This window comes from Eucalyptus grandis, chromosome 11 (assembly GCF_016545825.1).
Source record: "Eucalyptus grandis isolate ANBG69807.140 chromosome 11, ASM1654582v1, whole genome shotgun sequence".
NCBI lineage: Eukaryota > Viridiplantae > Streptophyta > Magnoliopsida > Myrtales > Myrtaceae > Eucalyptus > Eucalyptus grandis.
In genome coordinates, this window is record NC_052622.1 from 23,742,530 (window position 1) to 23,754,138 (window position 11,609).

General features: G+C 38.4%; 2 protein-coding genes across 5 annotated transcripts; one reads left to right on the forward strand and one right to left on the reverse strand.

The window, feature by feature from the left end:
- Positions 1-1,224: 1,224 nt before the first annotated feature.
- Positions 1,225-8,949, forward strand: LOC104445681 (malonyl-CoA decarboxylase, mitochondrial). Of its 4 annotated transcripts, none has more exons than XM_039305514.1 (16): positions 1,226-1,565; positions 1,790-1,902; positions 2,047-2,137; positions 2,235-2,361; positions 2,460-2,643; positions 2,901-3,045; positions 3,125-3,215; positions 3,832-3,890; positions 3,962-4,039; positions 4,498-4,581; positions 5,699-5,880; positions 6,750-6,878; positions 7,121-7,193; positions 7,318-7,403; positions 8,178-8,262; positions 8,389-8,949. In XM_039305514.1, exons 1-16 carry the CDS (start codon positions 1,482-1,484, stop codon positions 8,401-8,403), a joined length of 1,626 nt encoding a protein of 541 aa, XP_039161448.1. In that variant the 5' UTR covers positions 1,226-1,481; the 3' UTR covers positions 8,404-8,949. The 4 variants fall into 4 exon arrangements, with proteins under 4 accessions (XP_039161449.1, XP_039161448.1, XP_010057894.2 ...); XM_010059592.3 differs by having other exon boundaries at positions 1,227-1,565; positions 1,787-1,902; XM_010059595.3 differs by having other exon boundaries at positions 1,228-1,565; positions 1,748-1,902.
- A 446-nt stretch (positions 8,950-9,395) lies between these two features.
- On the reverse strand, positions 9,396-11,168 carry LOC104445680 (chaperonin-like RBCX protein 1, chloroplastic). The gene is made up of 6 exons (XM_010059591.2): positions 10,952-11,168; positions 10,766-10,860; positions 10,157-10,274; positions 9,939-9,955; positions 9,781-9,843; positions 9,396-9,687 (listed from the first exon to the last, which is right to left on the reverse strand). The coding sequence occupies exons 1-6, from the start codon at positions 11,106-11,108 to the stop codon at positions 9,607-9,609; spliced, it is 531 nt and encodes a 176-aa protein (XP_010057893.2). The 5' UTR covers positions 11,109-11,168; the 3' UTR covers positions 9,396-9,606.
- Between the last annotated feature and the right edge of the window lie 441 nt (positions 11,169-11,609).

Sequence of the window (11,609 nt, forward strand, 5' to 3'; positions counted from 1 at the left end):
TCAAATTAAAATTCAAGATTGTGCAACAATCTAATTATTTTGATTTTGCAAGAATTTTGAATCCGTAAAAAAATAAGGTTAAATTTCTAGGCACGTTTTTTATTCACCTATTATGTAAGAACTTTTTCTTCAACTGGCCATGCACTTGCCTTTTCTAGGAGGAAAGAGTCCCATTGTTTTTAAGTAAGCATTTAAGAACTTTGGTCGTTTTTTTAAAATTGGGACCCATTCAATTGTCTTTCATCTTAAAGAGAAAGTTATCACAAAAAATGCAAAAAAAGAAAAAAAAAACACGAGCAAAATAAGAAAAAGAAAATTAGCAATAATTTGTGAAGTTGTGGTTATGAGTGAATTAAGTTAGCAAGAAAGCGCAAGGTTCTTTTATATAGTTTGATTTCGGTTTCGATTTCTATTTCAAAACCGGAAGTTAAAAATTTCAACATGATTTCTTCAATTTCTTTATTTCTTGGAATAAAAATCTGTTTGAAATAGATAAATTAAATGCGTTATACAAACGGTTTATGTCCAAACCTGTTTTGGGGAACAGGAAACGAGAGAAATCGAAAGCAAAAATTTTATCATGTGCCCAAAAAGTTACTTTTTGTTTTATTTCTTATGTTTGTACCAAATTTATTTCGGCCACTTTTTTTATTTTGAGAAATAAAAAAATTAATTAATATTATCAAACGAAATCTGTTCTTTTTCTATTCGGGGGAGCAAAAGAATAGAAAAACCAAGGAACATAAACGTTTCCAAACAACACCTTAATCTCCAATTGAGTGAACTTCAGAAAGGGTGAAATTGGCTAGGCAATTGGATTCGTTCTTCATGAATTTGAGATTAGTTTTGTCTCAAGCCATAGTACATCTTTGCATATTTGTAATTTGATGTGACAACTCACCTTCTTTTCCATAATGATTTTATCCAATCTTTTTCCAAAGCTAATGAAAAGTAGATCTAATTTACAAATTAAACATTTGGGTTTAGGGAAAATAGGCAATCTACAGCAAATTCGATAGTCGCAATACCTCTAAATAGCAATTCAAACCATGAATAGTTTAATAAACTAGTGGTCATTGCTCAAAGTGGGTATGATTCCAATATCTCCAAATAGCAATACAAATCATGAATAGTTTAATAAACCAATTGTCATTACTCAACGTGGGTATGATTCCACTAATAAACGTATGAAAAGTCGCACTTCCCATTCGAGGGTGCGAAGTCCAACACTTCCCAAAATTCGGGAGTAAAATGCAAAATTTCCAAGAAAAGGAGAACTTCGCCACGAAGAAAGGGGGGGAGAGAGTTCCTTCACCGAAGGATCCGGATGGCGGTTGTCGCAGACGACGGGTGAACAGACAGAAGCTCTGTCCGAAAAAGTCGGATTCTTTGCTCGTTATGGAAGCAAACCGTTCAAGATATGACCTTTTCCACATGCTAGTGTAGCAGCAGTGGGAATCAAGAACCGCCCAGAAAAAGGCATGAACAAGAAGGGATTGGCCATTTTGATGAGAGCCAGGATGAGGCCCAGCGATCCCAGCAAGATCCTTCTCTCCCCTCTCGCTGTAATCACTTCCCAAGTTCTCTTGATGTTTCTTGGAGCGTGTCTGGATTTCGGTTTCAGTGTTGTTGCGTTGACCTCTGAGGATGCTGCATTTCTTGATTTTTGGACATGGGACTCTCTTTTGTGGGAAAAGTTGAATTTTTTTTCTCTGCTTTTGTTTTTGTTTCCGGGTGATTGGAGAAGATGATGAGGCTGTTCTGTTTTGAATCGATTACCCAATAGGAGAAAGTGAACCGGGTCGCGCCTGATAATCAAGCAAATCAATCTGGTGGAAGTGGCATGGAACCTGCTTCAGAGAATGGAAATGAACAAACGAACTTCTCATGCCGAAATAAAAGGTTTTCTTTTGATTCTCTACTTTTAAAGAAAACAAAGAAATGGTTTTGAGTCTACCTTTTTGGACCCCAAGGTATAGTTTTTGGTTGTTGTTGAGTTCTTTAACCTGGGATGAAAACATATGGTGTTGTGAATTTGATGGGCAGGCCGTTTGAGCTTGTGAAGGAGTCAATGCACTCGGCAATATCGATGAACAAAACGGAGGTTTTGGATGATGTGCTCAATGATTTCACAGAGGTGGGATGAGTGGTTTGACTGATTGTTAATCAAATTTGTGAGTCAATAGACAGTTATACTTATCGGGTTCTCACAGTGTCAAATATGAAAAATGTAGGGTTATTTTAGCCTCTCTGGAGAAAGCCGTAAGGCATTGCTGCTTTCACTTGCCAAAGAGTACGATCTTAATAGAGCACAAGTGAGGGAATTGATAAAGCAGTATCTTGGACTTGAGCTTCCAAAAGGTTAGCAATTTGGTTTTACATGCGTCTATCAGTAATCATCATTCTTGTATGTGCTCTTGTTGAAAAATTAGTGATGTTTTCGAACTTTGACATTTTAGCTGATCCAGCTGAAGAGGGTAATGTTGTCGAGGAAAGCTCGCTTTCTGCTTTCTATCGTATAGAGAGAAATTTGAGACATGCTCTTAAGCCAGCATATGAAGTTCTTTTTGAGAGATTGAACACGCATCCTGGAGGGTTGAAGTTCTTGTCCATCCTTCGAGCTGATATCTTGTCAATTCTCGCGTAAGGTTATGGTTCATATCATATAAATGATTTGGTTATGTATGGCCTGGACAGCTTCTAACTTTTTGGTGAAGTCAATTTTTTCACCTTGTTTTATGCATGTTCATACTGCATTGAGCAGTACAATAACATTTTTACTATTTAAATTTTCTAATTTCTGATTAATCCTGAAGTTCAGACATTTACATAAAAAGGGCAAGTGTTCCGGCCATAATTAGGAGATCTGATTTTGATTGATATAATCTTCATAAAAACAGAGAGGAAAATATACCATCCCTGCGAGCACTGGATTCCTATTTGAAGGAGAAGCTTGGCACGTGGCTTAGTCCTGCTACTTTGGAGCTTCATCAAATCACATGGGATTATCCTGCTTCTTTGCTAGAAAAGATCGTGGCCTACGAGGTTTGTTCTCTTATTCTTCCTACCTCTGGAGTGTGACAGTTAAGAGCCCTTGCTAGTTTTTTTCCCCTTTTCACTGCAGGCTGTGCATCCTATCAGCAATCTTCTAGATCTCAAGAGACGGTTAGGCGTGGGACGTCGTTGTTTTGGATATTTACATCCAGCAATACCTGGTTAGATCTTCAACATTTGATGCTGCCTATCAATGCTTATCCTTTTTAATGCACTTATTTGCCAGTTGTGTGTTTTTTCTCATATTCCTTGCTGTTACAGAGTTATAGCTAGCACTGAACAGTATATATGATTTCATAAGTTGGAATTTACTTTGCTAGTGCTTTTATGGTATCCCCTTGTTAAGTATGTCCAACCAGCAGTATAGAATATGAAGTTTTGCATTGCTGGACTACATTTCAATGTAATTAAATGCAGCTCTCTTCACGGCATGTTTTACTGGTGTGTGTTAGAACAGTCAAAGATTGTCAATTCAACCATCAAATGATATTTTATTTATTTGGGTGGCTCGGTTTCTTAATTGGTTGGTTGCAATTCATATTTCCCTTGAGCCCCATTCTGTTCCCAAGCATTTTAGCGTCACTTACTTACATTTTGATGATCTCCAACCTTCAAATGATATAACTTCCACAAATGCATGAAATTTGAGTTTCTGGATGTGAGGAACACTGGAGTGATCTCATCGAGAATCTGTCCTCCTCCTCCTCCTCCTCTCTCTCTCTCTCTCAAATTCTCTACTATATTGAAGTCATTGCTTCTGCATGTGATCTTGTGCAGGAGAACCTCTCATATTCATTGAAGTTGCACTCTTGAAAACTGTGGCTCAGACAATACAGGCATGTCTTACATCATATGAATTTTCTTATTTTTAGAGATCTCTATATTTAACTCTTTGATTGGATGACAGGAGGTTTTATGGGATGATCCTCCCATACTTGAACATGAAGCAACATGCGCATTGTTTTACTCTATATCATCAACTCAGGTTGGCTTCTTAGTTTTCGCTTATATGAAATATAGAAATCACAAAGCACGTGATTGTCAATATCCATATCTATCAACAGGATTTAGTGGATTGTTTACAAGTTTTGGATCACGTTTAGCTCAATACTGTCCTTTGTAGCATGCAATCTGGATCTATCTGGATGCCTGAATTTAGCAATTGGAACCTGCTAGGGGGAGTTATGGCTTTTCAGTTAATCTGTAAACTACCATGCTTCAAGTTTGCGCTAATAAAACGATAAAAGTTTGGAAATAGATAAGTTTGACCAAAGCATTTGTATAATTGTTGGTGCTGGGGATTGGCCAAGCAGATGTGAGTCATGCATATGATGAAATACACCAATGGTGTTTCAATGACTATACTAGCATCTACTGTTTTTATGGCTGAAATCAAAAGATGTTTTACATGACTAATAGTATGTGTACTTGGAAATGTTGCAGCCTGGTTTGGCAGGGATCAACCTTGGAAAGTTTCTTATTAAACGGGTCATCACATTGGTGAAACGAGAAATGCCTCAAATTTCTGTGAGTATTTCCAGTATCAGCTAGAACTTGGATACATGTTTTTAATGAGAGAATGTTTGCTTATTCTTTTATATGTAAGACTGAGAAGTTGAATAACTTGTTAGCTAGTTTTGTTATATGTTAAGCTAGCTTACCCATTTGCAGACTCTTTAACTTGGGTTTAACTAGTTTAGAGATGAAATGTTCACTCGATTAATTCCATGAATACTTCACCTGTAATTTTTTAAATTAGAATTGCTATCAATTTTTTTTTTGGGCCCCAATACTGACAAAATGAAGAAATTGCTTGGTTTGTTTCGCCTCCATAACTCTCTGGCTTTTACAACCTTTTGTGTGAGAAGTTATTTACCAATTCACCTTAGTCTGTAATTGTGAGAAATATTTCCATGCTTAGTACTTGTCAAAAAGACCACACTAAGTGTGAGGAGGAGTGATAGAAAATTTAAACACTAAACCACACCTTCAACAGCTTAAACTCCTCAGAGCAATTGGCAATAATCCCACAAAATCTCATTGTAATAGTTAGAAACTACAAAATGAAGTTAATGAAGGTCCTTCACAGATTGGATGGGAATCTCTTACTCATGATTGGTACAACAGTTCAAGAAGTGGGTATAATGCCATGAGTAGAGTTGCTTGTTAGTAGACTGAATTAGGTGAACTTGAGCCACATCTGAATTTATTTATGAGATAGCATTAGAGATCATGGCATGGGGGTTTCGATGTGCTTTGATACAAGCTTAGAAACCATCTTCATTCCATAATCAAGAGTAATTCTTTTACTTTCTAATTTAGACAGTCAAGAGTAGCCAACTTCAGTTGTTTCTTATCTTCAATGGACCGGCAAATAAAAAACATTCCTGCAGAAGGCAGTTTTAAGCTAATTTCTTACAGTCCATATCAGATAAATAAATATTACATTCTCTATATTTCCTCTGAATAGTGCCACTGTTAATGAACCTCAAAATAGCAAAAAAGAAAGATTATGATTCTTAACCATTCATTTAGAACTTTAATTTCTTGAAAGCTTTTGTCTCTCTTTGATGCTCAATTTTATGATTTTTCCCCCAAAATGTTCTTGAACTACCTTGTGAGGCTTATCACTTTTCCCATGTAGACATTTGCTACTCTCAGCCCAATCCCAGGCTACATGCAGTGGCTACTCTCTAAGTTGGCATCTCAGTTAAAGCTGGCTGAAACAGATGATGCCACAGATACATCATCTGATCAATCTGGCTCATCATTCTGGGAAAATATACTTGAACCGGAAGAGGAAAGGGCACTCTTGAACTTGTCTGAGTAAGCCTATTCCTTTATCATGTCATAAGCTTTTGGTGCACTCAATTCCCAGTTCATGAAACTTTGAGTGTAATCTTCTTGAGCTTCCTCTGATCATTTTGCATTGATGATGAAACATCATGTCTCTGTCATCATCTAGTTACCTTAAGTAGTGTTTGGAAGTGCGATGTGTGGAATTGATCCATCAATTTTTCTTGTATTATGGATCTTATGGATCAAACACATGGGTTGGTCCTCAGTATAGATTGTTAATGTTTAAAACAGCTTTGAGGAGCTTATCTCATGATTTATGTCCCATAAGTACCATTTTATACAATGGTAAATTGACCCAGAACTTGAGATTTTAGACTAGAAGATGGACCAATTGTCCATGCGGTTAAGCAGGTATTGATTGAGGATGCAGTATCAATTTTTTTTTTTTTAATTAAGATTTCGATTCATCGTTTACTTAGTACTTGACATGTTATGCAACAGTAGAAAATAGGAAGATTTAAACCTTGGAGTTCCTCCATGGTTAAGTGACTATCTGCCTCCTGATTGCCAATATTTAGTTAATTAGTCGACTGTAGCTCTGCGCTAGTTGTAAAGGATTGTAAAGGACTAATGTTTGGGAGGGTTGTATGATCTACAGAAATCTCTTTTTCTCATGGATATAGTTGTTGCTAGTTTTGGTCTGTTCCTGATATAAGTTATTTAAGTGTTTTCTTTGTTGTTTTGTGAGCATTTTAGTTGCTTATCTGAGATCTTTTTGCTGAATTATGATTGGTAATGTCCTTTTCAGAATAAATAGCTGTTCTTGGTCTGTTTCTCTTCTATGTTCATATAAATTGTTGTGCATCACAAGGTCAACTCTTTGGGTTGGGTTGCAGGGAATACAAAGCAATGACAAATGGCATGGAAGTAATGTTTAATTTGCTGACCACGAATGACTACACATGGACCAACTCACCTGAATTGCTTTCAGTATTGAAGCCTCCTCTGATGCGGCTCTGTGCCAGGTAAATTTTTTTCTCTCCAAACAAAATATTGTGGAAAACAAAATATTGTGTTAGTAAAATCAAAATATTGTGGAAAACAAGATCACAAGTATTGCCGAACAATAGTGATTTGCAGAATGTAACAAGGAGTCAAGTTCTGGTGTTGGGTGAAGTGTTATTATTTGCCATTCAATTTCATTTGCTGTGCAGATAATAGTGGCATTTGCCTACAAAATTTATGAAACTTGGTCAAATGACTGCAGGTACCTTTTGCAAGAGAAAAAGAGAGGCAAAGCATTAGACTCAGTGGCCAATTTTCACTTGCAAAATGGAGCGGTAAACTGTTCAAACTTAAATCTTTTGTAACAAAAGTTAAAACTTCTAAATTATCTAGAAGTATAAACATGCAAAATTTTCTATTAACTTGCTCTTTCCTAATTTTTTCCTCGATTGGGAGCAGATGGTTGAAAGAATAAATTGGATGGCAGATCGGTCGGAGAAAGGACAGCATCAGAGTGCTGGCATCATGGTAAACTACGTGTATAGGTAATTATCTCAAACCAATGTCCCTGAAAGTTTTTGTGTCATACGCAGTTCAAGGATGAGGAAGCATAGCTGAGACATTGTCTTGGCACCTGAATAATAAAACCAGGCTTCCCTCCAGATTTTGCCTTTGCTAAGGGTGCAAGCAACTCAAGCTTCTTGTGAGCTACTTGTGCTTGACTTTTTCACCTATTCAAGATTGGCTCCTTTCTTTTTTTCGAGCTCAAGTCAAGTTCGAGTAGCTCAAATAGCTTGTTGAGCCGAATTTAAGCTTAAAGATACCTGACTTAATTGGATCACAAGCCTCATTGAGTATCTCATTGATTTTACTATGTAATTATTATTTCACCCGTTAATATAATTAAGCACAAATAAAAAGTGTGGGTGCTAGTATTCCGAGCCAAGTTGAGTATGACTGACCTCAGGAAAATAAAGTATTTTAAGTTTTATATACTTAAAATCGAGTCAAGCTAAGTCATGCTTGACTATGTTGAGATAAAGCATGAAAAAAAGTACTCGATTGAGCTCAAGTTGAGGATTGAGCTCAGGTTGAGCTTTTGAGCTTCTAGATCATGAGTCGAGTCAAGCTTGGAGCCTGCCACCATGTTGGCTTGACTCAACACAATTGCTCTCCTCAGTCCAGATGAAACAGGGTGAAGTGTGAAACACATCAAAAAGGGTCATGCTTGCTTATATCAACTTGTTGTCATGTGTTGAGTTCAGTTCTTTTTATTTGGTCTTCATTTTGAGAAGATGATGTGAAGTTATCCACTGCAGGCTGGAGAACATTGAGGAATATGCTCAGTCATATTTCAGTACAGGGCAAATACATTCCTCAGATGACATCCTTCAATATGTAAAGGTAGTATTCTTTTTCCTTGGACAATCATGACTCTATGCATTTATCAGCACTGAGAGCTCGAGATTGGCACTATTAAGCTTTCCTCTTCCCTGCCTACTAATTTTGTGGATCTACTTTTGTCTATAGGGAGTAGAGGCATAAATAATGCAGCTGGGAAGGTTGCATAGTAGCCCAAGTATTCTTCAATGAGAACGCAGTTGTTTTTGCGCATTCAAAGGAAAACATGAGCGAGCTTAGTTATGCAGGGGCATTGCTCATCACAGTCAACTCACGGCAATGGTGGCAACATTTAACTCCGGAAGCAATACAGTAATCAAGGTGTTCTATAGTATTTCTCATTGCACTAAAATCTTTAATGGAGGTTTTGGAAATGACCTCATGTTCATTATCTCATGAATGTCCTGTCTGTTCTTGAGACACTAGCAATTGGACAAGAGAAGTCCATACATCATATTAATTGCATACGAGAAGACAATACCTTATCCAGTTAAATTGACTACAGTGGACAAAATGACGTTCTTCGGGAGCACTGGAAAATTTCGAGAAAATGTTTCCTTCTAAAAAAGGAATGTCGTTATAAAGAGATTGAAAAAGATCTGGGAATATCCAACATTGGGAAGAATCTTCTTGCAAGTAGCCTTGTTACTTTTGAGAAAGCAATGTCAATTTGTCGACAGATTGTACTCTTTCATTTCTTTGTATGGTTCTTCCAAGTAGAAGCATATCCTTTTCAAATTGAGACAGGAACTTCTAGTTTCTACTGATGATAGTACATTGTAGTTCACACGTTGTCGATCCCGCCCCAACTCTAACTTCCAACTCAATGAAACGGAACATAGTGCATAGGTATTCTCTCAGGAGATGAGCGACGAGCCTGAGGCTACCCTTCCTGGATTTCATATTGCTTTGTTAGGTATCAGATGTGTTGTTAGATCCAAAGAAGCTTGAGGTACTTAACAAGTACCATTTTCAAAGATGTCACAACTGTGGGGTTTGATAAAATAGTAACCTCCAAGTCTTTCAATTTTAAGAAGGACTGACCGGTTTCTTCGACGAAGACACCAATAACTCTTGAGGCACTAATTCAATTTAGTTTCTTGGAAGCAGAAGTAGCTCACTTTCGACAAAATATGTAGAGAAATGGCGGTATCGATATCTCTTCATAATATAAGCTCTGTTGGACCCCATCATAGGAGAAAGGAAAGTTCTTTACATGGGAATCTTCATCTAATGATCTCCTTCTATGCGGTAGTTGAAAATCGCTATACAGTATTGTACAATGGTGACAGAACAGATCCGTGTGTATGGCCCGAAAGCACATGGTGAAATGGACCAGAAAACTGATCACTTCCCGCTCTCAGTTTCCACATGACTGGTTTCCAGCACGTACTCCCTCATGAGCGTTGTGTTAGCTTCACCCATCAACTGCAGATTGAAAAATCATCACTCCCATGAATCATCGAATTCGATGAGCCTCCGAAATGGGAAAGCTGTACATAAGAAGAAAGTCGCCTTTACCTTGGAAGCTAGTCGTTTCAGGTTATCCCACTCGAAATCTTGCTTGCAATATGCCGATCGAACCTGGAACATTGTGTAAGCCGATTGCATAAGTAGATGCTGTAAACAACGAAGTAGAAAAGGGAAAGGAAGGAAGAGAGAGAAGCGGATCGACTTACCTCTAAAATGCGCAAAGCTTCGCAGTTCGGAAGACAGGACCATCGTTCACCAGAACCAAAGCTCAAGTCAAGTTCAATATCATAAGCAGGACAGAACAAAACACAGGCACATATTACATTTGATGTTGGAATCATCGGTTTCCTAGAGTTTAAGTATCATTGGCGAGAAGATGAATTTCCTCAATGGATTAGTCCAGAGGGATAAGGAAGAAACTAACCTAAGATCTGGTGCCTCGGGGATTCCCTCATCAAGTCGGCGCAGAATTTGTCCCCGTCGTTCATAGAGTGTCGGCTCAAAAACTCCGTCAGCTCGTCGTACGCTTCCCGGTTATAGCTCTGCACTGGGAAATCACCAGTAAAAGATAAAACTGCCCCAAATGTACATGGGCACATCGTAAAATTGAAACAGTGCTGTGTATTGGCTATGTTCATCAGTGTCGCCATATATTTTGCGTAATAAGACAGTGATGACGACCGATTTTGTTTACAGTGCACACCCTAGCACGTATGCTTAACAGAGAAAACAAAGAGATCAGCAGTTCCGATAGTTTTATAGCTCTTGAAAGCTCATAATTGCCTTAAAAACATCAGCTTGGATAGATCCAGGCAACCTTCATCGATGCATTATCCTCACTGAGGTCAAGCAGACACAAACATGCACACACACTCGTAGCTGTTACGACCCTAGAACTGGTCCGACACCATCATTAATCCATCAAAAAATTAGGGTCGATTCGATAAACAGGCATAGTTCACTGAGTAGCCTATCCAGCACCGGTCAAAATTCTCATGCCTCGAGCTGGTAAAGCAAATAAAAAGCAAAGAACCTGCAGCTGTGCGCTGACGATCCGGACGGCAATATGAGTGAAGAACTTGTGCAGGTGGTTCGCAGCTTTCCTCTCCGGCGATCCTTCTCCGAACCCTGCAATGCAAATATATCAAATATCGATCGACCGAGAGAGAGAGAGAGAGAGATGGGCAGAAAGATAGAGAGAGCATGTGAAACGTCTTACCGGGGACGTACATCTTCTGGCAATGGATGCGAGTGGGCTGAGAGCTCCGGCGCTTGACGCGCAATGAAGCCGGACAGGGACAGGCTTCGTCTCTGTCGTGTCTCCGAGATAGCAGGGAGAGGCTCCGAGAAAACGGGAGGACTGTGCAGGACTCCATGGCTGGTCTGTAGCTCAAGAGCTTGGAGCTTTTCGTTATCCTTTGTGTGTGATTCCTGTGCTGAAGTTGCCAATGCAAATATCTGCAGTGACCTTTAAGTAAAATATCTTCGAGTGCCCAGGTGGAAAGTGCACTTCTTTCCAGAGACTTTCCATGCTTATTTTCCACATGTCACACGGATAAAAAATCCGCGAATCTAGAAATTCATTTCGGACAACTGAACCTTCTCAAGAAATTCAGTATGTCTAAAAATGGCAAAGGATAATTCTGATGGAGGGGAAACATGTGGTGCTTATGATTTCATCAGCAGGACACAGTGCATTAGGAGTCACGTTGGGTATATCCAAAAGTTCTGCGAAATCTATTTACCGAAGTGATTAACAGAATATACCCATGGAGGTGTGACAATTGCGTAAATGAAATTATAATCAATGATGTTGAGTATATTAAGAAGATTTCGATTTATATCGCCGAGCTTGATAAATTCATCGATTCATCTGC

Coding starts and splice junctions, on each gene's coding strand:
- LOC104445680 (XM_010059591.2), bottom strand. CDS start 11,108: ATGGAGTCCTGCACAGTCCTCCCGTTTTCTCGGAGCCTCTCCCTGCTA. Junction 10,861..10,951: donor CCAGAAGATGTACGTCCCCG/GTAAGACGTTTC, acceptor TTTGCATTGCAG/GGTTCGGAGAAGGATCGCCG. Junction 9,688..9,780: donor TGAAACGACTAGCTTCCAAG/GTAAAGGCGACT, acceptor TTCAATCTGCAG/TTGATGGGTGAAGCTAACAC.
- LOC104445681 (XM_010059592.3), top strand. CDS start 1,482: ATGAACAAGAAGGGATTGGCCATTTTGATGAGAGCCAGGATGAGGCCC. Junction 3,891..3,961: donor CTGTGGCTCAGACAATACAG/GCATGTCTTACA, acceptor ATTGGATGACAG/GAGGTTTTATGGGATGATCC. Junction 4,040..4,497: donor ACTCTATATCATCAACTCAG/GTTGGCTTCTTA, acceptor GAAATGTTGCAG/CCTGGTTTGGCAGGGATCAA.